Genomic DNA, 24,904 nt, shown 5'->3' on the forward strand with positions numbered 1-24,904 from the left:
TCTTTATGGTGTGAGGGTATAAATGGCAAGTTTATTATTTTTAAAGTTTTAAACATTTTTTCTTTATTTTTTTCCAAAATTTGGCCAAAGGCTATTTTTGCTCACATTTTGTAAAAATGAAAATGGATGGAATAATATTTTTTTGAAAAATGAGTGGTTAAAAGGGATGGAAAAATTTTTGGTTTATGTGTAATATTATTTTATGGATAATTGCGTGGTTGAAAATATGTGAAGGAAAAATTAAATATAAAGGAATGAAAATTAATTTGGGTACGGGGCTTGAAATGATGGGTATCTTCCACTAAATCCTCCTCCTTCTTCAGTCGGATCCGTGACATCCATCTCTGTGCAATCCCCCCAAGAATCCAAATCCAAAATTTTCAATTTCAAAACATGTAAGTCAGTCTGGAATTTAAGTTTTATTTTGATGAATTTCGATTTTACACCATTGAAATACGTTAAAAAAAGATATTTTTGCTTTGGTCCCCTTGTTCTAAATTTTAACTTCATTTCACATTATACGCAATGATTGTATTTTCAATTTAATTACATGGGTGAATTTGACCGGCCGAATTTTTTGTTAACTTCGTATTTCTGCGATTTCGTAACAGATTTTCCCCCTTAATACATAGGTTATTAAACTATATAGTATGTCTACTAGTTGTTATCTTGAAGAATCTCCTTTTTAATTGTTTGAAGTCGCCATTGCGTTTTGTATTCTGTACACTCAATTTGATTGTTGCCACTACATTCTATACATAAAAGAAAAAGGAAGATAAAATAATAGTTTTTATTTTTTCTGAATGATACCAACCTGTGTGGTGGATTTGATTTTATCATGTATTTTGTTGTGGCATTTTTGTTAGGGAATTAGGATTAGCTTATTGACAATTTTCATTTTTGCTGGTGTTATATTTTAGTTAGGCATATGATGGGGCGATGAAGCGTGATTGGAACATTCTGAAAAACAAAGGTTTGTGAATTATTCTAGCCTAGATGGCCTCTAAATAAAAGTTTGAATTTTCATACAAGTTTTATGTTATTTGATATGAAATTAGAGAATTCAATATAGCCCCAGAGCACATCTCCAAGTGGTAAAAGGGGAGGGTGGAGAAATCCAGTTTTGTTTGAGGCTGCTGCGTCAAGGGTTCGAATCCTGAAATATGGATTTGACTTTTGGGTAAGTGCAAGTATACAAGCAGCTTTCCACCCTGTATTCTTGGAGGCATAACCTGCGATTTATCTCCCTCACGATGCTTCAAGGTAGGAGCGGTGGGAGACCCTTAAGGTTGGGATTCAACCTTTTTAGAGAATTCAATATACATAACAAGTAGCAGAAATGGTCTGCGTGCATCCACTTTATGTCATAAATTGAACAGGAGTTATGTTGGGGTGAAAAGATAGGCTTTTGTTCATATCTCTGTGTTGTGCTATTTGTTTCACTAGTAACAAGGTTAAAGTATCTTTTGACCATGCATGAATAACTTTTATATGTTGATTTTATTTTTGCAAGCTTGTTCGTATAGTATATGAAGTTGTCTTGTTGAACTTTGCCGTGTAAAGTAATTTTTGAGCAGTGATTGTTTATTATTTCAAAGCTATATTTCATTATATATGATCTAGAGTTTGTTGAATAATATATTTGACATGAATTGACCCTCCGGTTATTCACAAGCCAATTAGAAATTCAAAAAAATAAAAATAAAAATAAAAATAAAAATGAATGCACATACATTCTAAAGCAAAATGAATAGAAGATATTTAAACGTGATAAAATCAAAAGGTGGAAAGAGAAGAGTTCAAAAATATCACGAAATTACAAACAACTAATGGATAATAACTAATTTGATTAAAAGATAGTATACAATATTCAAATTAACAATTATCCTTAATATCCCCCACGAGATGGAGGGTGGTCGAACTCCAAACGGTTTGGTGCGAGCATCAACAAGTTGATTGGTAGATGCAACATGAGAGGCACGAAGTTCACCAGATTGAACTTTTTCAAGACCAAAGTAATAGTAAATAGAAATAGGCTTCATACGAGAATGAAAAACTGATTGGCACAAAGATAAGTGGCACCAATATTATCACAATAAACTCGGGGTGGCTCACGAAAAGTAATGCCTTGTTCACACAGTAATAAGTGTATTGAAGTGATCTCAACGGCTGCAAAGGCAATGGATCGGTACTCTGCTTCAGTAGAGGGTCTGGCAACAAACTTCTGCTTTCGGGAACTCCAGGAAATTGCATTGGCCCCTAGGAAAACAATATAGGCATTGGTAGAAGAATGGTCATCATTGGTTACCTGCCCAATTAGCATTAGAGAAGGCATGTAGAGTAAGTAGAGACTTGCGATGTAGGAGGAGGCCATAAGTGATAGTCGCACGAAGGTAACGAAGCAAATGTTTGACAGCAATCCAATGGCCACTTGTAGGGTGGTGCATGAATTGAGATAGCTTACCAATAGTGTAAGCAATATTAGGCATAGTAAATGAGAGATATTGTAGAGCACCAACAATAGACCGAACTCTCTGGGATCCAATAAAGAGGTGCCATTAATTAGGGTTGGAAAATGGCCTGTAGACATTGAAGAGTAGACAAGTTTTGAATCAATCATTTTTGTGCGGGCAAGGAGATCGGCAATATTAGTGTGCTAAGTGATGAACAGGCCTTTAGAGCAAGGAATGACCTCCACTCCCAAGAAGTATGAAAGAGAGCCCAAGTAATTGATAGAGAATCGATTGATTATATCAGTCACAATACGCTTACGTGAATGCCAATCAGTCATGAAGCATTTGACAAATGAGAAGGTAATTACGATAGATGGATGAAGAGTTGCATTCGGCCGCTCATATATGTCCCCTTAGGTTGATCGCGCAGGAATACGGTTCTCGTTTTCAAATCCTTCACAAAAAAGGAATTAGATAAGAATTAAACAGAAACATTATTTGTGAGACAAAATTGTGAAATAGAAATTAATTTTTTTCATAGATGGAACACAAAAAACAATGGATAAAATAAAGGAAATGTATTTAAGGGTAAAGAGATGGAACCCAAGTGAGAAATTGAGAGATGGTACCACCACCAATCATGACATCATTTAGACCATTATATCCCAAGTTGAGGGAAAGGTTCAGTGGGTCACTTATAATGGGATGAGATGCCCCGAAGTCAAGAATCTAATTGGAGGAGGTTATTGGGACAACAATATTGGCTTGAGGGATATATAGTCGAAATGGTGTTTGGGGGTTAGTAGTAGTATATTGTTGAGGCTAGAGAACATGTTTGAGATGAGGACACCCAGAACTAACAGGTTTCACGATAGGGTCTTGGTTGATTAGGGTGTGGACCAAGTTGGAAGGGTTGGTGTCTAATTTGTTGGGGCTGAGACTATGAGTGGACAGGGTATGTAGGCCTTAGACAAAAGGAAGGTTGATGAGGTGTGTCTTGATGGCGATATTGGCCGTACTAGGAGTAAGTGACGTTTTAGCGACTTCATGCTTCATAAGGGCTTCAAAAGTGAACAACTTTTCATGAAGCTCGTCGAAGGAGATTGTGATTTAACGGGCACATATAGTAGAACTTAGAGAACCAAACTCATCACCAAGGTCGGATAGGATTTTATTGAGTTAGAACTGCAGCCCATAATGAAGATTAGGTGCGAGGAATGCGTTCATGAGGGAGAACGCATTTGAAAGAAATTTGACATACTGCATATACTTCGTGATCGATTGAGATCTTTTATGTAGGTGATCGAAGAGATCGAGACTTGCATGAGATGCCTACGAGAAGGCGTAGCACAGGTGTTATGAAGGAAAAGCCATGCTTGACGATAGGTTTTTGCCAAGGCAATGAACGACACAAGTGTTGGGGAGAGAGAGCCAGTATTGCATTTAAAAGAAGATCTCGTCGAATGCAAAAAGAGTATGCTGGATTTGGAATAGAGACATTATCGGTTATAACGATGGGAGATGGAGTGGGAAATGAACCATCGATACAGCCGGATAGATTGTAGCCAATGAGAAGTGTTTGAAACTGTTGGCGCCAAGAAGAATAATTTTTTTGATTGAGTTTGATGGGACACTGGGCAAAGATGTTTATAGTGATGAGAGAATTGTCGTTCTCAAGTGGGTTGAGTAGTGAGGGTTGAGAAATGGTGGTGGTGGGACTAGTGCTAGATGTAGAGCTAATATCAGCAGAGGAGGTAGTTGTTGTCATGTATGGATCGTGTTGCTTTGATACCTTAAAGGAGTTAATAAACAAAAGAATCTGCCGAAAAATGGCATGCATTCTTTTCATTAGAGACTGGTATATATATAGAGTTTGAAGATTACAACAAAAGCAGAGAGTCATTATCCTAGAAGCTAGAGTTTAACAATTATCCTTAACACTTGATTCATTGAAATAAAGCAGAAAATTCAATAACGATAAATAAATATAGGATGGTTAAAATTGCTATGATCATTAGAATTCAGGAATGAGATAGTTTCATCATTTTTAGATTGTGAATTGTGGATCATAAAATCCTGATTTAAATTTTGGAAAATGTGAGAATAAGAAATAATTTAGTTTCACACTTGAGAGAAGTTTTTCAACTAGAAAAAAACTTATTATACAATGGCCCATGGGCGGTCCAAAAAGATTAGGCGAAAAATTCATATATAAGGTATTAAGTATGAACCAATTTAATTTCTAGATATTAAGTTTAAAATATCATAAGTCAAGTGTTAATTCAATATTTTAATTTTAAAAAACATTATTATTAAATTAAATTAATCTATCTGTCCCACCAAACCTCCATTCCCACCTCACACCACTCTCGCGCACCGGTCCGTCGGCATCTACCCATTGACATCCATTCTCACAATTATCAACATCCGTAAAATCTACAAATTATTGATGATTGTTTCAGCGGCGAACTGATAGTATATTTTACGGACATCGGCAACTGAGTATCATCGACTTAGAAGTAGAGATAGAGGGAGAAACATAACAACCGTTTGACTGAGTAGTGTTAGTATAATTTAAATTAGAAATTACAAAAAAAAAAATACCTGGTGAAATTTACAAAGTACTCACCGGACAAATAATTTCAATTCTCACCATCGAAATCCGGTAAATTGAATTTGTGACCAATTCGGAGAATTGTGATCGGAGATATTAATGTCGTGTGATTTGGCCCCCATTTGGACCCATTCTCATTTTCATTCCGTTTCTCTCTCTTATTTTCAACCACACAATCTTCCATAAAATAATAGTACACGCAAATAAAAAACTTTTCATTCTTTTTCAACCACACATTATTCAAAAAACACTATTTCAACCATTAAAATTTGGCAAAAATCGGGGCCAAACGGGGGCTAGATCTCTTGAATTTTTTATTTGTGACAGATTATTGGTCCAAATTGAATCCAAATTTCAGTTTAAAACTCAGGTAATGAACCTCTCTTCTTACGAATTAGTGAATTAGACATTATTCCTTTGTATTGTATAGAATAACAAGTAGTAAGTGAGAAACCTTTTTTCCAAGTCACAAGATAAGAGTCATTTCCATTATCTTTTTTTGATTACATCAAGATGAATTTATATTTTATTTTATAGGGCTCTAGGGCTATACAGACTCGATCAATCCCTTTGCCCCTCATTCTTCGAGAATCAACCAATTGAGTTATATCCCCCGAGCCAAGTGGAGATTCGACGGTGCCGAGTGGAAGGGCCATCGGCCTAGCTGTACCTACCGTCTTTTTTTTTTGGGTCAATATCAGCAATGCAATTCATCCAACCGAAGTTTTGTGAACAATGCGGAGTCGAATTTGTCGATTCTCGCATACGAAGATATCAAATTGGCTATGCACGTGAGGGGTGATTTCTTGGTTTCATCCAGTCATCATGTGATACATGTTCATTCTATTTCTCCAAGTAAAGCTCTTCGCATCGCAATACCTATTATGTCCTATATACTTTGACATATGATCTGTGACCCTATGATCATTGATTATAATCAATTTTAATTGATCCGTGACATGCGGACATTGATCTGTGACTAATTTTAATTGATCTATAACCTACTCATAGTGACCCATGACTTGTGGAAATTTATCTGTGGCCCACACATGGTGACCATTGATCTATGACCTATACAATATGACCCGAAAACCTGTGGAGTGTGACTTGTAACATACAAACATGATCTGTGACCTGTGAATATTTATGTGACCAATGCACGATAACGTATGACCTGGTACATCTGACCTGTAACCTATCATCATTATAGGCGCGCCAACAAATATTAGCACATCACTTGACATACACTCTCTGAACATGCAACCACTACCATTACAAGCACCACCACTTCAAAATCACGACAAACTACCTCAAAAACCACCACAAAAGGCCTTGACAACTACCACAAAATCATCTAAAAAAATCACCACAAAATCCCTACAAGACCACCACGAATATTACCAAAAACTACCACATAAATTGGTGCAAAACCACCACAAAAATGCTGCAGCGGCAATCTGAGCCCTAATCGAAAAATTGGGAAAGTGGGATCTTAGAAATTGATTTTCACTTCCTGCTTATAGAGAGAGTAGATGAGAAATGGTAGGAGTGATTGTAGAGCCAAGTTGATAGAGAGAGAGAGATTAATAGAAAGAAGGAAGAGAGATGATAGGTTAGAGAGAGAGACGAAATTGGGATTAAATCTGATTTTGGGTGGATTAGAGGGTGGTGTATAATTTAATTTTATAATATATTATTATTAATATTAAATTATAGAATTGCCACCTGATTTTTGATTAAACAAACAATCTGATTTTTGAATAGTTATCTTTAAAAAATTGTGCCTGTGTAGTTTCCACAAAGATAAGCTCAATCCCAGCCCAAAACCAACAAAAGTTTGAAGCCCAATTAATAAAAGATTTTTAACGTTTTAACTTTTAAACCCAATCCAAATCACCTCTTTCTCCAAATTGTTGATTGAAGCCACACGGCCACACCTCATCCTGATTGCCTCTCCCCTTGCCTGCGATCTCAAAGATCAAATGGCTACTGTGCAGTAATCGCATCAGTCACCACCAAAAATTTTCTGTGGATTAGATTATATCTATCATTGTTCACACACATTCAGTTATTTCTTTCTCACTTTTGTTGATTTTGTTTTGACATTGTTTGATGTTTCTCAAATTGTTTTTTGGCTTGGAGTATCTGGTTTGGCCATTTGAGGTGGGGTGGGTTTGCCGTGGGGTGGTTGGGTGTTAATTTGAGCTATTTGGGCATGACCGAATTTTGGGCTGCAATTGTATATAAAATTACCAATTCTTAAGTTACTTTTAACTGTAAAGATAATGATTATCTTTTTGAAATTAGGCATTCATGAAGGGGCATGTAGCTTTGATTATAAAGGAAATGATTCTTGAAAGTAAGCTCCAGAATTAATTACTTCAATTGTTTGGTTAATCATTTCACCCAGTAAATCTTTCTCATTTTTCCCTTGACTAAGAAGAAATGCGACTACCAGCAGAAAAAGAGGATTGAACTGGACTGAACATGGACAACTAAATAGGAAATCACCCATTCAGAAATAAGAGGAAAACAACACAGATATATTCTTAAAATTGTATAAGTACCAAAAAAAAAAAAAAAAAAAACTTCATTTTAATTCCATTTGCTTTACAAATTGAAAAAATTGAAGGAAAACATAAGCCTCTAAAAAAAAAAAAAAAAACAGTTAGATCTAAACAAATAATGAGTGTGAGCAATGTGTAATAATGAGTATTCATTTAATTAACTTAACAATTTGACATCGTAAAGGTGTGGCACGTCTAATTTTTTACAATCACGTGACAATTTCCGTCAAGTGGAGTAACTGATTTCACTCTAGTGATGAATAGATAACATTTGCATCGATGAGTTAATAAAAGTGAGCAACCTAGGCCTAGTGATAAATTTAATCAGCATTCATTTAATTTACTCGTCTTTACTTCTGCAATTTTAAATATCAACTAGACATTTTTCCCCATCGGGTCAGTATTTTTGATATCGAACCGTCTCATCCAGTCTGATATGAAAACATATAAAAAACTGATTAAATAGCATATAGGCTCCTTTATTGAGATTATTTGAGTCCATCTATCCATCTTCAAGTCTCTCTAAATCTAAATATTGAAGGTAACCCTTCTATTGACTTTTTACCATTTGAGATACTATTTCAAATTTCTATGCATAGTCTCAAGTTGTAAAGTAAAACTTAATTTTAGACATACTAGCATCACATGAAATTTTTATAAATTTGGGCAATTCGAGTCATTGAAGCTGAACTATTCTAACTATAATAGGAACAGAGTTGTATATTTTAAAAGTGGAGGACTAAGTTGGCATGAGATCAATAGATCGAGAACTAGTGCTGCAATTCTAGATAACCTGAAGTTCCAAATAATAGGGTCTGTGTGCGTGCACCAACCAGTTGAAAAAAGCAGACAAGAAGTGGAGGCAAAGAGTAATGAACATAACCGTCCCAACAAAGACAACAAACTTAGCCCGGACACAGCTGCCAGCCCTCTTTTTCAACTATATTTTCCAACATTCCCGAGGTTTTTTCCCTATATTTTGCTGAATTATTAGTCTTTTTTCTGCACATAATTTCGTTGTTCCAAATTGAATTTAGATGTGCATATGTATTTGATGAATTGCTTGTTAGAGTGTATTTCATATTGACAGTGGTGCAGAAGTTGCGGATTGTGAATATATTGCAGAGTAGAAGAGGATTTAAGGAGTTGTGTGTAAAGAGAATGGCTTGGAGTGTGGAGAAATGTAATGGGAATGGAGTCGAGACTACTAGAATGGGATTGGTTCATCCAGCAATGGAGGATTATGCCGAAGAGGCAATTGAAGCTGTTAACGCTGGGAAAGTTATAGCTGTGCCAACTGATACCCTCTATGGCTTTGCTTGTGATGCTTGGTATGTTTCATTTTCATCTAGCTTCAGTATTTGTACATATTATTGCTAATACTTTGGCTTTAGCAATGAATTGAATGGAACAAGGCATTGTCTGTTGTTATTGTTGGTTGAAATTGAAAATTGTGGACAACGGACATAGGCCTGATGTCACTGCTTGCTACATGTTTTTTTAAGTGATTATTTTCAATTGAACTAAATGGTAGTACAAGCATGTTTGGTTAAGCCTTATGGTAAGTAGAAGTTACTTCGTTTTTTAAACAAATTTGGATAAATTATTTTTTTATTATTAAAAACAATTACTTATTTTGAAACTCTTACTTTACACTCAAATAAGTCTTCATTTTCGATTTTTATCTACGAAAAATTTACTTATATTAAAACTGGCCTGTAAGTGAACTCTTTAAGCTTAACCAAATATGCTCTTTTCTTCGAATTGCGCTCTTTATAAAGCCATTTTTTTAATAGAGGTTCAGGTGTGTCAAGTGTGTATATATATTAAGGACATTTATTTATGAAAATTTCATAATTCATACAGGCAGGGACTGATCTAATATATTTTGTGATACTATGAAAACCGAATTGAGAAAGCAATTTTTTGGCGAAGTAATTTGATTGGTGACATCAATAATTACATATCACTTTTCTCCTCCATAGTCTTCCCCTGATGATTGTTCGCATTGAACTAGTAATGAAGTGGACAAAAATAAGTTTTCCTTTTTAGGCAAAAGCAGCTGCAAGTGGTTAAACCATATAAAAATAGCTAAACTCATGCCATTTCTCCTGATATTTGGTGTAAAGTAAAAGGGTAAATGTTATGTACTTTTAGAACATAGCATTAGATGTTGCGTGCTAAACGTTTGCTTTTATGTGGTGGCATAATGCTAGCTCCATGGAAGCAGTTAAACAGATATATGAGATCAAAGGCCGTAAATATACAAGCCCTCTTGCGATTTGCGTAGGTGATGTTCAGGACATACAGCGGTTTGCTGTCACGAACCATTTGCCTCGCGGGTTGCTTAACTCTCTTCTTCCAGGACCTGTGACAGTGGTGCTAAGACGAGGTTTGTAGGAAACATTACTGTGTTTTCTTAAATAATTTTAGTGCATGTTTTTTACGAATATTTTAATTTCAGTTAAAAAAAAAATTTGTTCATTATCTTATTTTATTTTTCTTCATGTCTGAGTTAGAGCGTATTTGGCTAAGCTTAAAAAGTTTACTTATAAGTAAGTTTTGAATGGATAGTTTTTTTTATTTGATAAATTGGAAATAAGTAAATTACTAATTTTGATAAAAGTTACTTGCAAAATAACCGTTTCCTTTTACTTAAAGTAACCTATACAAACATGGTTGGAAACAAAAATTACTTTTAATTTTGATAGTAGCGTAAAAGTTACTTGCAAAATAACCGATTTCTTTTATTTAAAGTAACCTATACAAACATGGTTGGAAACAAAAATTACTTTTACTTCTAAGTTTGTAATTTGCGAGATTGCCTTGGACATGGAGTTACACAGATTTTTTGCTAATTTTGAGGTCTTTAATTTATTTATTTTTGATATTATGCAGGGGAGTCGAGTATTCTTGAGAAATCCTTAAACCCTGGACTAGACAGCATAGGGGTTCGAGTGCCCAACTGTAGCTTCATTAGGGCAATTGCCCGCGGTTCTGGAAGTGCACTGGCCCTTACAAGTGCAAACCTTAGTGGGCAGCCTAGCAGTGTAGATATTAAAGATTTTGAGAACCTCTGGGAGCACTGTGCATACGTGTACAATGGAGGTGTGCTTCCATCAGGCCGTGCAGGATCAACAGTTGTGGATCTTACGAAGCCAGGGAAGTACAAGATCCTAAGACCCGGGAGGTAAACATCTAATTTCTTTGACATTAAATTGCATATGTTTCTCTTGGAAATCTTGCCTTGATTAAGAAATTGCCTTAGAAACATCAAGCATCTTGAACAATGATTTTGTTCTAAGAATATTTTAAGAGATTCTAGCTCCAAAAATTAATGGCATTTTTGGGAGGGAGTACTGGCAAACATCGGTTGAAAAAGAAGTTAAAATCTTGTTCATCATATCGGCTAGGCTTATTCAGTTCTGTGTACCAAACATGTAAATTAGATGTACCTAAATGTGAGAGATGAAATATATTTAATTTATTTAGCATGGGGAAGCTTCCACCCACTCTTGACCTAAATTGTTTAATGAGAAATGAGTGTATGCTATGTTACTGTTCTGGACATTATTTTGTTCTATTACTTGACATACAAGACACCTCTTCGGAACCAATAAAAATTTTCACGTTTTCGTAGCCTTGACACTTGAGTTTAGGCACAATCTAAGGATTGATAAATTTATTGCAATTGGTTGAGTGCCCTATCAAAGACGGTTGATCATTAGACCTAATATCAATCAGTACTTGCTATCTATTGCAAACTCATCTTGAACTCATATGCAGTATTTAAAGGCATATCTTAAGACAAAGCACTGAATTATATTCTAGCCAATAAGTTTTGTGGAAAAATTGTTTCTTACAGTTAGTTGCATATCTTATTTTGTTCTCTCGTGTTGTGCTTCCTGAGCTATCACGTAAATTGTTTCATAAAAACCATTATAAGTATGCTTAATATGATTGGCCTGTGTCATATGCCTTCGATGTGCTTCTTTTGTCTTGGCAGTGCGAAGGAGGATACGGTCGAAATCCTTGAGCACCATGCTCTAGTTGAAGACTCTAGCACATCCTCACAAGGCACCTAAATTCATATTTGTACCGGAGAATGTTTATCTGCTGCTATATTTATCGATATCATTGTTTTATATTTTATGCCCTGCATTCCGCGCCCTGTAACGTAGTTACATGGTTAATTGATTACTTGGCTAAAATGGTCCATTCTACTGTTTTTTTATATCACTGCTACCTCCCCAACGGAGCAACAAGGTAAAGAATGGCTTCATTTCTGCAATAGTGATGAAGAGTATGAAGGCTTGAAAATGAAATTTGCTCATTTAAATAGCTTATGATGCTAATTGTAGATTCAATGATTTCTTGTTTTCTTAAGCTTAATTCGAACTTTTTTTCTGTTTTGACTTTGTATTGGTATTGGTTTTTACGAAGTTATTCCTCGGAATTAAACCATATTTGGATTTTGTAACAGCAATTGATATTAGGTGCTTAAAAACTCTAGCATGAATACTTATTCATATGGCTGTAGAATTTGTCGACACTTATTTTATCGATCTTCCACTACATTGTGCTTTTGGTTTAGGAAAGTATTCTTTCACGTCGATTCTTCTCAATGTTCCTTTTTATATAGGACATCTTCGTTGGAATACTGCACTCTCTTCGGTGGTACACTGAACATGAATGAAGGATTTTGAAATGAGTAGAGGTAAAAGTATAGGCAAAATTTGATTTATATGCGAGAAAAAAACAGAACTATACCTTTCTAGTTGTTACGAAAAAAACAAAGAAAAGAAAATGTTTAAGACAGCTTTATTCTGTCGAAAGTTTGGATTAAGGAGCTTTGGCGAGTACAGTTTAAGGACATAACATTTGAGTGTATGTCTACGATGAGCTTTTAAGCACTCCAAAACTTGCTCCATGCTAGTTAAGTAATCAGTTATACTATAGGTACTAAAAATATTTGATAGAATTTTTACGGCAAAAATTCATTAGTTTTGGACTGAATATGGTGAGTTTTTGACATCTTGGTAAATACTCAAAGGTCCGGTGCTTGATACCCATGGAAAGGCACATAATTAATAAAAAATGTGTAGATGAATTCCTTGAAATATGTTATTAAAAGTGACTTAAGTGTATAAGTTTTTTAGCCCCTGTTTGGTTTTCATTATTTCCTCATTAAAATAAAAAATATGGTCGTTATCCATCACATCTAGGGATGGCAATTTGAACCGTCAAAATTGAAAATCGCGGTTAATCGAACCGAATATGGTGAAAAAAATCGAACCGATGGTGCAGTGGGGCGGATATGATTTTTATTTTAATGAACCGGTTCTTGGCGATGCGGGTATGGTATTTATGCCGTCGAACCGAAATCGAATCGATTACCCACTAAAAAAAAAAACAATTGAATTGATTATTAAGCCTTACACTACTCTTCTGTCTAGCCCAAAACAAAATCCCCCCCCCCCCCAATTACATTTACATGACTCAACCGGCCAACCCACTTATCATTAGCCCATAATAATAGCATTAGTATGACATTATATAAATGTAAACCCTACTCTCCACAGACCACAAACTCACGCACGGCTCCTTTTATAGTTAATTTTTTTCTATTGTGTGTAGAAAATTCTACTTCTTCATCATATTCTAGAGTTTGTGCAACATTTAGCGAGAAGAAAGCTGACGAAGAGATATTTTTTTATTTAAATCTTAGTTAAAACCATTCTAGAATAGGTAATATCGTTGTATTCTCTACTTACATTTCTTATTTACTATATAGGAATCAACTTTGAGTGTTGATCTATACTAGTAAGATTTGTGGGGAAGAATGAATCAAGTAATTTCGATGCACAATAATTAAGAATGAAAGAAAAGTTTAGTATTGTTATATTTATAATATTGTTTGTTAAATTTGTATTTTACAATTGAAAATTGGGATAATGTTTGCTTTTTCATTTGAAATATTGTTTGATAATGTTTGCATTTTCGTTTAAAATATTGTGTTTTTATTTTCATTGACTTTTTTCATAAATTATTTTATATCAATTTGATGGATGAACCTATACAAAACAATTTATTTTCGTGGTTATTAACCGAACCGAACCGTGCCAAACCGAGATAATAACCGAACCGAACCGTACCGATTTATGTGGATATGGTGCGGTTATGGTATGGTCAAAAAATTGGTGGTGCGGTTATGGTTTTGACCGAACCGACCCATAACCGAACCCTTGCCAACCCTAATCACATCAAGCAACCAAATTTGAATTTCTCTCTCTTGTGTGGGAGTTGTAATGACTATATTTTTCATTCTCATTCTTCCAAAAATGAGAAACAAATGGATGCTTATAAACGCTTGGAAAAGTATCAAAGAATATTTGGTTGAAATTCCATTCTATAAGTTATTGTTGGACCGGGTTCAAGAATGATGGGGGCCCATCTGCACATGTTCCGCGAGGAGAATAAACAAGTATTTCAACTTAATTTGGCTGCTTCCTCCTCATTTTTCCTGTATTGACATGATTTATATTAATCTTTTACTGCATCCAAACAGCTCGTTAAAACAAAGTACAAATCCCAAGGGAAATTTTCTCAGATAAATTTTATCGTCATCCAAGTCGAAGTTAACACGATTTTACATTTTAACACACAAGATTTTCAGGTACTCTCACACGTAAAAAACACGTGTTACATTCATTTTTCGACCGTTTATGGCAGTTTGTGGTAATTCACTTTTTTAGAATCTGTTTAGGAGTGATTTTGAGAGTTGATTTTTTGACCGTTAGGAGAAAAGTGAGGTCCATTTGTAAGAGAAGAAGTCAAATATGACGACTGAAATAGTGAAATAACGATCAAAAAATCTATTTTTTTGATAAAAAAATCGAGTCCAAACTAGCTCTCGTTGAAAGTCACGTCTTAAAATATTAAAGGAATTGCATCTACGAAAATTAGTTAATAAAATAATATTATCTTCATAATCATACATTTTTTGTCACTATTCTTTGTGCCTACCTTCAAACTGCTTTTAAATGGAAAAAAGGAAAAAGAAAAGGGAAATTGGAAAAATGCATGAATGTAGACCCCATAGTGTCCAAAGGCACGTGGAATAGAAAAGTACTCAAATGAGAGGAAGACTAACGTGTTGCTTACAATAATCATTTCTTGCCTCGTTAGATATAAATTGTTTATTACTCCACAATATTCGATACTGTGTTACGTGTATGATCACTAACTTTTATCTTATAAAAGTTGAAAAAACTTGAAATACAATATCAGAAATTGTATCGCATCCATCTCAATCTTTAAAGTGATGATTTTATTCTAGTCGATATTCACTAAAATAAACATACAACGTTAAACATGAACTCTATTTGAACTTTTAACTTTTGTAACTAAATCAATATGAGTTCCACACTCAATAAATGAACGAACGGACGTTGGTCAATTGACTTTAAATTTTGGAATTCGGAATGTTAAGTCGTCATATCCATCTTTAGTCTTTGACTCAAATACACGCCGTGTTCGTTGGGTCAATTGAATGTTGCAACTAATCTTCGAAAAATCCTTTGACCATTAATCTAATACTAAACCTACACGATTTAGTTAATAGTCTTTCTATCTTATCGCTATTGTACTTAAAATTATGATCATATGCTTCATCGACAAATCTGCTCGAACATGATATAACATTTAATTAGAGTCGTGATAAAAATAAAATTAAAAAAACTTATCATGCTATATTTGAGGTTGGTTAAATTTTTGTCATTTTGTTCTATTTATAAAATTCAATACTTTTTTGAAGAAAGCTTTAAAATAAATTATTTAAGAGGTTAAGCATAGGGAAACTAATTGTAGTGTGCCGCGCATGTGCCCCTCGTGGCGCAAAACAAATGCCTAACTGAACTGAAATTATTATTTGCAATTGAGTCCCTCAAGTTTTAACCATTTGCATGATCGAGTGATAAATTTAGAGCTTGTTTGGTAGAGTTTAAAAATCAATTAAAATAAATTTTTGATCGTTGTTTCTCCATTCCAGCCGTCATTTTTTAATTCTTCTTTCACAGATATGACACACTTTTATTTCTAACGATCAGAAAATCAATTATCAAAATCCTTACCAAACAAGCATTTAATATTTCATCCTATTTCTTCAGTCATTAACTACCACTTATTGACTTGACTTTTTCTTTTGTTTTGAAAATTGCAGTCATTCAACTTTAAAGATATATAATATTAAATTTAATATATATAATATATTCTGACTAACAAATACTTAGTCAGAATAAATATAATATTAAATAGTTAGTCAATTTAATGACCATATTAAATTGATCCAATAATATATATAATATTCCGACTAACAAATAATTAAGGATTTTTTTGTCCAAACAGGGAGCCTAATTGGCGCCTCCTAGCGCCCCCCCTCCGATAGAGGGGAGCCATTCCAGTGCCCTAGACAGACAGGGCTAGTACTCGACTTATTACTAAGTAGGACGATAAGTTGTCTTAATAAATTAATTTCCAACTCAAGTCAATCTCAACTTTAAAATGAAAGTTTATAGAAGTTAACAATATTGAAAAATAAAAAAGTAGTTAAATTTTATTTATTGTTTGTTATTCAGCATATTGAACGTGTAGTTTTTGTGCTGAAAAATAAAATAAAATTGTCTTCTATTTATTAGTTTAATTTTTTTAGAAGCCCCTTTGATAGAAATTAAAATTAAAATTTTAATTTAAGTTAAAGTCCAACAGCTAATTTTAATTGCATATTTTATAGAATTCACAATTTTTCGATCACACATTTCATTAAATTTTATCAAAATCTATTAAAATTTTGATTTTAATCCCCGCTAGAGAAGGACTTAATAAAAATACAAAAGATGGGCTAAATCAAATTATGCCAAAATGTAAGGGCATACAAAGTTGAAATTTGTTGTCCAATTTCTGTTGTTCAATTTGTTATTCACCAAATTAATTATTAAGATGTTATTTTGTGAGAGAGAGAATTTAACAATGATGTATAGTTGTTAAAAGTGGAAAATTAAATTAATGATAAGTTAATTTAAAATAATGGATCAATAAATAATTAATTAAGCTGACAACAAAATTTTGAACAGCGTACAACTAAGCATTCGGTGGCGGAAAAATTAAGGAATTTGTATGGCCGATAATACAATAAAACGAAAGATGCTGGACAAGGCAAATTTGTCAGCTTATCACTTCCGGAGAAGAATTCACCAAATTTATTCCAGTCTTTTCAATTTTTTTGAATTTCAAGCTTCTCAAACTCCGTACACTACAAGTTTTCTCCTCTCTCAGTTCTTCCACTAAAACTTCTTGCTATCGCTTCTTTTAATTACAATTCAGGCCCAGAAACGGTAATTGAAGTAGCTGAATCAAACTGGATTGCTTTTAGCTCAATTTTTGTTGTGAATTCTTTGAACTGATTTCAAAAATCCCAAAAATTAGAAGTCGGATTTTTGTTTTCTTAAGTTTCGTTTTCATTTTCTTTTTTTTTTAATGATTTTCGAAGTAGTGTACTGTATACTGGATTTATATGTTCTCGTGGAACTGCAGGGTTGACCTCCCCCCCCCCCCTTCTATTCCCTATTTTCTGATACGATCAATTCGAGTGGAAACCTAGAAATTGATTTTGTTTATGTGTTTATTTCGACTTGATTTGTTGTTTTTTCTGCAGCTGAAAGAGGGTATTTTGTTGAAAGAATTCTTAGTATGTGATTTCATTTTTATTTCCTGAATTAATTAACTTAGATATCGTTTCATTTTTGTGGTTTATGAATTTGAAGGTCGGGATTTGGAGTTGAAAATGGCAACTGGAACTGTTCCAGCTTCATTTGCAGGCCTAAAGAACAGGGATCATCATGGCCTGGGGTTCGCTAAAAGCCCCGAGTTTGTTAAAGTGTCTAGTGTGCAGAGAGTTAAATTTCACCGAACCAAGGTTAACGTGATCAGAAATTCACAAGACCCTGGTTCAGAAACAGCTCAGCTGGAGCCTGCTTCAGAGAGAAGACCACTATTAGGTATTCTTGATGATATTAATAAATAGGCCGTGCTGCTTATGCTAGGAATTTTGATTAATAGTTATAGGTACACATGTAGGGTGTTGAAGTTCAGAAGTCACTGAGTAGATTAGACTCAGCGAAAATTAGTAGAACGCCTTAACCGGTTGGCTTTTACTTATCTCCCATGATTAAAAAGCTGAATGGAAGCTACGAGATACGAAATTCATCTCTTTCCTTATCGTATAAGTCTGATTCAAAGTGTTTTGAATGTAGTTCCTAGACAGAAGTACTGTGAATCCATACACAAAACTGTCAGAAGGAAAACTCGCACAGTGATGGTTGGAAATGTGGCTCTTGGTAGCGAGCATCCCATTAGAATTCAAACAATGACCACAACAGATACAAAGGATGTTGCTGCAACGGTTGAACAGGTTCTACTAGTTCATTTGATTCTGTTTATTTCTTTTTGCAATATTATTTCAATGCAGCTAAATAATGATCCTTACCTAGCTAGCCTCCGTTTGGCACCCATTGAATTAAATTTCATTTTTCTCTCTCATTTTTTTAACCACACAATCTTCCGTAAAATAGTATTCCATGTCAATGAAAACTTTTCCTTTTTTTTAACCACTCATTCTAAAAAAAAAAAAAAAATTATTATTCCACTCATTATAATTTGAAATAATGGGGGGCAAACGTTACTAGTTTAATTGGATGGTATGCAAGTCAGATGATAGTTTCTTGTGGGTGTATCATGTCGCGTGATGAATAATCTCTTTGTTTTGTCTTTGATGGGATGATTGTGGATTCCACAATCAATATCAATTATCATTGTTGTGGAATTGGAGTAATTAGGCATGCTACTTGACAAATATTCTGATTGGATCTCTAATATTCGAAAAGATTTCTAGCACGAGGCCTGCGTTCCTTATGCCCTAACTTTCTCCATTGACATCTTCATGCTGCTATACATGGTTATTAAGAACATATTTCTTACAATACTAATTGTAGCTCGCTCTTCCATTCGTCTCCTTGTCAATTTACGAAGCTTAATCTCTACAGTAATAGTTCCTGGCACTTCTTGTTGTCCTCAAGAAACTTGAACTAACCTAACTTCAGATGATATGACTTCTGACACAAAGTATAATGAAGTTTTATTCAACTATTGCATTCAAATTTTCCTTTTGTCAAAGCAACATCTACTAGGCCCACAATATTTATCAGAAATGAGAGAATAAGAAGTATAATATATCTTGTGTGATTACAGTACGAGTATATTATTCTTTGGAATATTGCTACTGATCCTGTACTCATGTACATTCTTATATTGCAGGTAATGAGAATAGCTGACCAAGGAGCAGATATTGTTAGAATAACAGTGCAAGGAAAGAAAGAAGCAGATGCATGTTTTGAAATTAAAAATTCCCTTGTTCAGAAGAAGTGTGTGTTTAGATCAAGTTTCGACATTTAGATCTATATCAGTAAAAGCTCTAGGTACTTACTAATTCTTTGATCATGCAGTTACAACATCCCTCTGGTAGCGGATATTCATTTTGCCCCTCCTATTGCATTGCGAGTTTCTGAGTGCTTTGACAAAATTCGTGTGAACCCGGGAAACTTTGGTACTTAATTCACCACCATGCTTCTCTCTTTCTCTTTTTCTTTGGAAAATAAGACAGTTTATTAGTATTAATTTGCTGGTCATTCCTTTCAGCTGACAGGAGAGCTCAGTTTGAGACGCTAGAGTATACGGAAGACGATTATCAGAAGGAACTTGAGCATATTGAGCAGGTTAGGATAATAGAATAACTGATTCCCAGTGTTACTTTCGAGATTGGTTTTTTAGGCTTGCTCCCAAAGTGTTTTAAATTCTCTCCAGACATGCATGTACTTGAGTTGCTTTGCTTTATGGACAATTCTTCTTCCTTTAATCTTATCTCATTCCACAATTTACTTGTTCAGTAGGGAAAAACAGAGAATAACATTAGAGTTTTATGTTATTCAATGACAAAAGTAAAGGTGAAACACAATCAAATTCTTCGATAACGTATTCCTCGTATCCTATCATTTTGTGAACCCTCTCTACATCCTTTGATATCCATGCCCACATGCCATGTTTTCCTGAAGTGGTTTTATCGCTGATATTGCTTCTTAAATAAAGCCAAAGAGTGGTGTAATGAAGAAAAGAAATATAACTTTCAGTGAGCCTCTCAAATCATCTATGCATCATCTATGACAACCTTAATTTAATATTTGAGGAATGATGAGAATTGAGACAATATATGGTTGCTTTTTGTTGATGAAGTGCCTCATGAGAAAGAAAACATGTATTAACTCCACTGTAATACTTGGATGATTGGGTATATAAATATTTAAGTTAAGTGATTCGAATCTTTATGGCATCTTATGTATTTTTGTTACTAAATATTTAGGTTTTTACTCCGTTGGTTGAGAAATGTAAAAAATACGGACGGGCAATGCGCATTGGGACAAACCATGGTAGCCTTTCAGATCGTATAATGAGCTATTATGGGGACTCCCCCAGGGGAATGGTGAGCCGTGGTTCAGACAGCTTGATGCAGAGTTCCATATTTATATTTTCTTATGAATCCTGGTTTAATTGATTTCATGTCCATTCGATCATTGAACAGGTCGAATCTGCATTTGAGTACGCTAGGATTTGTCAGAAACTGGACTTCCACAATTTCGTATTTTCAATGAAAGCAAGCAACCCTGTTATCATGGTCCAGGCATACCGTCTTCTTGTAGCTGAAATGAACGTTCTAGGATGGGATTATCCATTACACTTGGGAGTAACTGAAGCTGGTGAGGGTGAAGATGGACGGATGAAATCTGCAATAGGTATTGGGACACTTCTTATGGTATGTCCTTTCTCCTTATTTGTGGAAAATCCCATTTAGCATGAAAATTTGTGTTTCATGGCTGTAATCTTTTATTTTAAATTCTCTCTTAAGTACATCAATCCATTTTCCCATTGTCCAAATAAAAATTACTGCAGATTGTCATGATACACATGGTGCTGTGGTATGCCTACTGTGAGACTCAAGATAAATGTTGATTATGCAGGATGGTTTGGGGGATACTATCAGGGTTTCTTTAACTGAAGCACCTGAAGAGGAGATAGATCCCTGTAGAAGATTGGCTAATCTTGGAATGAAAGCAGCTGAGCTTCAGCAAGGAGTGGTATGGCTGCACCATAAACTGGCTATTGGTTTTTTTAAGAATTTCTAGTCTTGACGTGGTAAAACTTATCAGTTTATTCTCATCGATATTTATCAGGAACCATTTGAAGAGAAGAACAGGCGCTACTTTGATTTCCAACGTAGAACTGGTCAATTGCCAGTGCAAAAGGAGGTCAGACAACAGATCATTATGAAGTTGGTGATTTTGACTATTTTAATGAAATTACAGGACCTTCAGAAAACTCATACTATTGTGACATTTCCTGAAAAACAGGGTGATGAGGTTGACTACAGAGGCGTCCTTCATCGTGATGGCTCTGTTCTCATGTCTGTTTCCCTTGATCAGTTGAAGGTCACTCACAAGACTTAGCGTACTAAGGCTGTGTTTATACTGTCTATAAAGTTAAAAGCATATAAAAACAGTGCTTGCTCTTCTTCCATGTTTCCTTTTTTTACCTTTTTTTCTTCTTTTTCCTGTTTTGCCCATTCTGATTGTAACTTTGAAACCTTGTTTTCATTTTCTCCCCTTAGGCACCTGAACTCCTATACAAGTCTCTGGCAGCAAAACTGGTCATTGGAATGCCATTTAAGGTACAATTTTGCACCATTTATGGCATGAAATTCAACAGCTGATTTCATCTATTGAAGAAGCTTATTAACAAATTTTGCTACTGTTGCAGGATCTGGCTACTGTGGACTCAATCTTATTGAGGGAGCTTCCACCCGCAGATGATAAAGATGGTGTAAGGCTTTTCAAGTTTATCATAATTTTTTAATGAAAGTGTCCACATTATGTGCTTCTGTACTAACTTCTGATTTACCCCACCAAAAAATAAGACACTTAAAGACTTCTGCCTACCATTACACATTTGTTTCAATGTTTACTATGGTGTGAAAATGACTTAATTGTGTTGACTATACCATGATCAGCGACTAGCTCTTAAACGGTTAATAGATGTTAGCATGGGAGTTATAACTCCCTTGTCAGAGCAGTTGACGAAGCCATTACCCTATGCCATGGTCTTAGTAACTCTCAAGGAATTGTCAAGTGGTGCTCACAAGCTTCTTCCAGAAGGTGGTACATTTGTTATAATATTGGAAGTATACTAAATCCATCACATTCTGAAGATTTTTATAATAATGCTAGTATCTTCTTTCAGGTACACGTTTGGTGGTTTCTGTGCGTGGCGATGAATCCCAAGAAGAGTTAGAAATCCTGAAGGGTGTTGATGCAACGATGATTCTTCACAATTTACCATATGCAGAAAAGAAAATTAGCAGAGTTCATGCAGCAAGAAGGTATGGCACATCTCCTCAGTTAATAACATTTAACTTATTGTCCTTTATTACTAGTCTGTTCACATATATAAACCATGCACACACGCTTAACTCTCTAGCTTACATATAAATGCCATCAGGCTGGTGGGCAGTCCGGCTTCCATTTTGTGAAGTTGCTGGAGAAATCTGCCTTATTTGCACTGGTTGGTGCCTTTATATTCGGACTGAAGACTGAAGTCCTCGTTCCTATCCCAGTATACAGATATTACATATATCCATGAGACTGAAATTTTATACAAAACTGAAATCCAAGTTTTATTTTCTCGTGCAATCCTGTTGACTGGAAAATCAAAGATGCTTGTTGACATTGAAATCCCCTTGGCAAGTTCTGGTTTGAATCTGAAATTAAAACCCACCGGAAATTTGTAATATAAGGTGAGGTAGCTTGCCACCAGAAGTAAGAGCACCACTTCAACTTTGATGCTTAAGCAGGTTGTTGTAGCTACAAGCCTGAAAAATAAAATCCGGTAGAGTTTTTCTAGTGGTTGACCTTTTCAGGTGACATTAGCCTGATTTTAGAAATGTATTACTATGCTCCAGACATATAATGGATACATAGTTACTTATCATAATCATGACCACTGTAATGCACTAGCAACTTGCAAAATCCAAATTTCTGCCTATTGCAGCTTACTGATATTTGTGAAAATCACGTTTCTTTTTTCTCGCTTGATGACTTATGTATTCGTATATTTTTGTCTGGCCATGATAATTACCCACTCGATGGTTGCAGGCTTTTTGAATATCTTTCTGAGAATTCCCTGGACTTTCCTGTCATTCATCACATAGAGTTTCCTAGCAAAATTCACAGGTACATCAGAACCAAATTCAATTTTTGCTCGGATGAGATGAACTTTAAGCTCATATGTTTTCTGCTTACTGGCAGGGACGATTTAGTCATTGGTGCTGGGACCAATGCAGGAAGCCTTCTAGTCGATGGGCTTGGAGATGGTATCTTATTGGAAGCCCCAGATCAGGACTTTGAGTTCCTTAGAAATACATCTTTCAATTTGCTACAGGGTTGTAGAATGCGAAATACAAAGACGGTAAGGAAATTGGTGTTGATAAGGAATGAAAAATAATCTGATAAGAGGCTCTTGACTTATTTAATCTGCGAACAATGCTAATTTCAGGAGTATGTCTCATGCCCATCCTGTGGAAGGACTTTATTTGACCTTCAAGAGATCAGTGCACAAATAAGAGAGAAGACATCCCATTTGCCTGGTGTTTCGGTAATTACAAAATCTATATGTTCATTTCAGTGTAAAAGTATTAGATAGAACAAAACAGTATAATAATCCAAATGGTAGCTTCTTTTTCTTCCTCAACAACATAATTCGTTAGTGATGGTACTTTTACTTGACCAAATGTGTGACCTATTCGAATCTTCTTTGCCTATGCAGATCGCAATCATGGGTTGCATTGTGAATGGCCCAGGAGAAATGGCTGATGCAGATTTTGGGTATGTTGGTGGTGCTCCTGGAAAGATCGACCTTTACGTCGGCAAGGTAAACACGTCGTGTTCGAAATTTCTAGCAATAGTTTTTCGACATCAAATTTGACCATCTGTGATTTGAGCAACCTTACACATACCAACTATTCTAATAGAATAGTCAATTAGGTAACTTGTATCTCTTTTGTTTGCTTGATGCACAAGTTTCGAATTAATCCTTTTTTTTTCAACCAATATATTGCTATTCATGGCTACTTGTATTGGTTGCGAATGACCCGGTATTGACTAATTTTATGGAATTCAGACTGTGGTGAAAAGGGGCATAGCTATGGAGCATGCAACGGATGCCTTGATCCAGCTAATTAAAGATCATGACCGTTGGGTGGATCCTCCATCAGAAGAGTAGAAACTTGCAGTTTCTTAAGAAATAAGGTAGGATTGACATTGTATTAGAAGATTTGTCCAAAGCTTAAATGAATTAATTCTGCAATAAGTTTATGCGCAGAAGGGCCTTTGAATACTAGTCAAGTGTATCAAAATCTGCAAAATAAGACTACTGTTGAATATTGTTTTTATTACACAGCTACCGACCGATTAATTAGCCTCAGTTCATTCAAGATGAAAACCGAGAATTATGGTTGGACAAAACTCTCGAATCGGATCTAACCTGAACTGAATCGAATTGAATGGTTCTTCTTAAATTAAATATCCGATTAGTTATTTGGATCAAGAATCTACGAGAAGTTTTTGATTCTACACCAAGAATCGAAGAACCAACTTTTACAAAAAATTTCATTTATCTTAAATTAGTCAAATTATTTTATTTTTTCTAAATAAATTTGCTAATTAATTAATTTAGTCAAAACCCAAAATAGGGTTTTCCAATTTCTAATTTTTAACCCAAGTCCAACTTAAATAAATTGACCTAAGTTTTATTATAGTGTCATTTCTACAGTTATGAAAAAATCAAATTGGAAGCTCGACTATGACTCTCTTCATGACTATGAGCTCAATAGCTTCTTCTTCTTCATTTTTTTTTTTTTGGTTATTTTAACAATCAAATCTATGAAGAGAGGCCCAAAATATACATAAGATTGGACTATGTTAAGAGTGAAGATTGAACATATTATTAATTGAATTAATGCAGCGTTGTGAATATTTAAAAATTTAATTACTATATGAAACTTAGAAGCCGAATAGAACCAAATGGAATAAAAATCGAATTGTTCCATAATTAAA

At 34.7% G+C, this 24,904-nt stretch overlaps 2 protein-coding genes and 1 long non-coding RNA gene across 6 annotated transcripts; all 3 read left to right on the forward strand.

The window, feature by feature from the left end:
- The first annotated feature begins 287 nt into the window (after positions 1–287).
- On the forward strand, positions 288–1,503 carry LOC111404914. The gene is made up of 3 exons (XR_002704710.1): positions 288–395; positions 921–973; positions 1,059–1,503. It is a non-coding gene; the product is annotated as an uncharacterized LOC111404914 (long non-coding RNA).
- A 6,948-nt stretch (positions 1,504–8,451) lies between these two features.
- Positions 8,452–12,165, forward strand: LOC111403547 (yrdC domain-containing protein, mitochondrial-like). 3 transcript variants are annotated; one of them, XM_023032094.1, is made up of 5 exons: positions 8,452–8,597; positions 8,725–8,965; positions 9,851–10,026; positions 10,533–10,824; positions 11,641–12,165. In XM_023032094.1, exons 1-5 carry the CDS (start codon positions 8,507–8,509, stop codon positions 11,717–11,719), a joined length of 879 nt encoding a protein of 292 aa, XP_022887862.1. In that variant the 5' UTR covers positions 8,452–8,506; the 3' UTR covers positions 11,720–12,165. The 3 variants fall into 3 exon arrangements, with proteins under 3 accessions (XP_022887862.1, XP_022887864.1, XP_022887863.1); XM_023032096.1 differs by having other exon boundaries at positions 8,471–8,597; positions 8,733–8,965; XM_023032095.1 differs by having other exon boundaries at positions 8,487–8,597; positions 8,705–8,965.
- Positions 12,166–16,837: 4,672 nt separating this feature from the next.
- LOC111403548 (4-hydroxy-3-methylbut-2-en-1-yl diphosphate synthase (ferredoxin), chloroplastic-like) lies at positions 16,838–24,245 on the forward strand. 2 transcript variants are annotated; one of them, XM_023032099.1, is made up of 21 exons: positions 16,838–17,026; positions 17,347–17,379; positions 17,456–17,689; positions 17,945–18,102; positions 19,005–19,111; positions 19,193–19,293; positions 19,386–19,462; positions 20,104–20,223; positions 20,323–20,553; positions 20,759–20,875; positions 20,972–21,046; positions 21,149–21,226; positions 21,406–21,465; positions 21,555–21,617; positions 21,805–21,949; positions 22,035–22,173; positions 22,946–23,023; positions 23,099–23,258; positions 23,346–23,444; positions 23,616–23,720; positions 23,970–24,071. In XM_023032099.1, the coding sequence occupies exons 3-21, from the start codon at positions 17,476–17,478 to the stop codon at positions 24,069–24,071; spliced, it is 2,229 nt and encodes a 742-aa protein (XP_022887867.1). In that variant the 5' UTR covers positions 16,838–17,026; positions 17,347–17,379; positions 17,456–17,475. The 2 variants fall into 2 exon arrangements, with proteins under 2 accessions (XP_022887867.1, XP_022887865.1); XM_023032097.1 differs by lacking the exon at positions 17,347–17,379 and having other exon boundaries at positions 16,917–17,026; positions 23,970–24,245.
- Positions 24,246–24,904: the final 659 nt, after the last annotated feature.

The sequence above is a fragment of the Olea europaea genome, chromosome 11 (genome assembly GCF_002742605.1).
Source record: "Olea europaea var. sylvestris chromosome 11, O_europaea_v1, whole genome shotgun sequence".
Classification (NCBI taxonomy): Eukaryota; Viridiplantae; Streptophyta; class Magnoliopsida; order Lamiales; family Oleaceae; genus Olea; species Olea europaea.

What these genes read in the sequence shown, in the direction of transcription:
- LOC111403547 (XM_023032094.1), top strand. Translation starts at nt 8,507, where the DNA reads ATGAACATAACCGTCCCAACAAAGACAACAAACTTAGCCCGGACACAG. An exon ending in GGCTTTGCTTGTGATGCTTG is followed by an intron (nt 8,966 to 9,850) that starts GTATGTTTCATT and finishes GCATAATGCTAG; the next exon opens with CTCCATGGAAGCAGTTAAAC. An exon ending in AAGATCCTAAGACCCGGGAG is followed by an intron (nt 10,825 to 11,640) that starts GTAAACATCTAA and finishes TTGTCTTGGCAG; the next exon opens with TGCGAAGGAGGATACGGTCG.
- LOC111403548 (XM_023032099.1), top strand. Translation starts at nt 17,476, where the DNA reads ATGGCAACTGGAACTGTTCCAGCTTCATTTGCAGGCCTAAAGAACAGG. An exon ending in TTTCCCTTGATCAGTTGAAG is followed by an intron (nt 21,227 to 21,405) that starts GTCACTCACAAG and finishes TTCTCCCCTTAG; the next exon opens with GCACCTGAACTCCTATACAA. An exon ending in CCCATTTGCCTGGTGTTTCG is followed by an intron (nt 23,445 to 23,615) that starts GTAATTACAAAA and finishes TTGCCTATGCAG; the next exon opens with ATCGCAATCATGGGTTGCAT.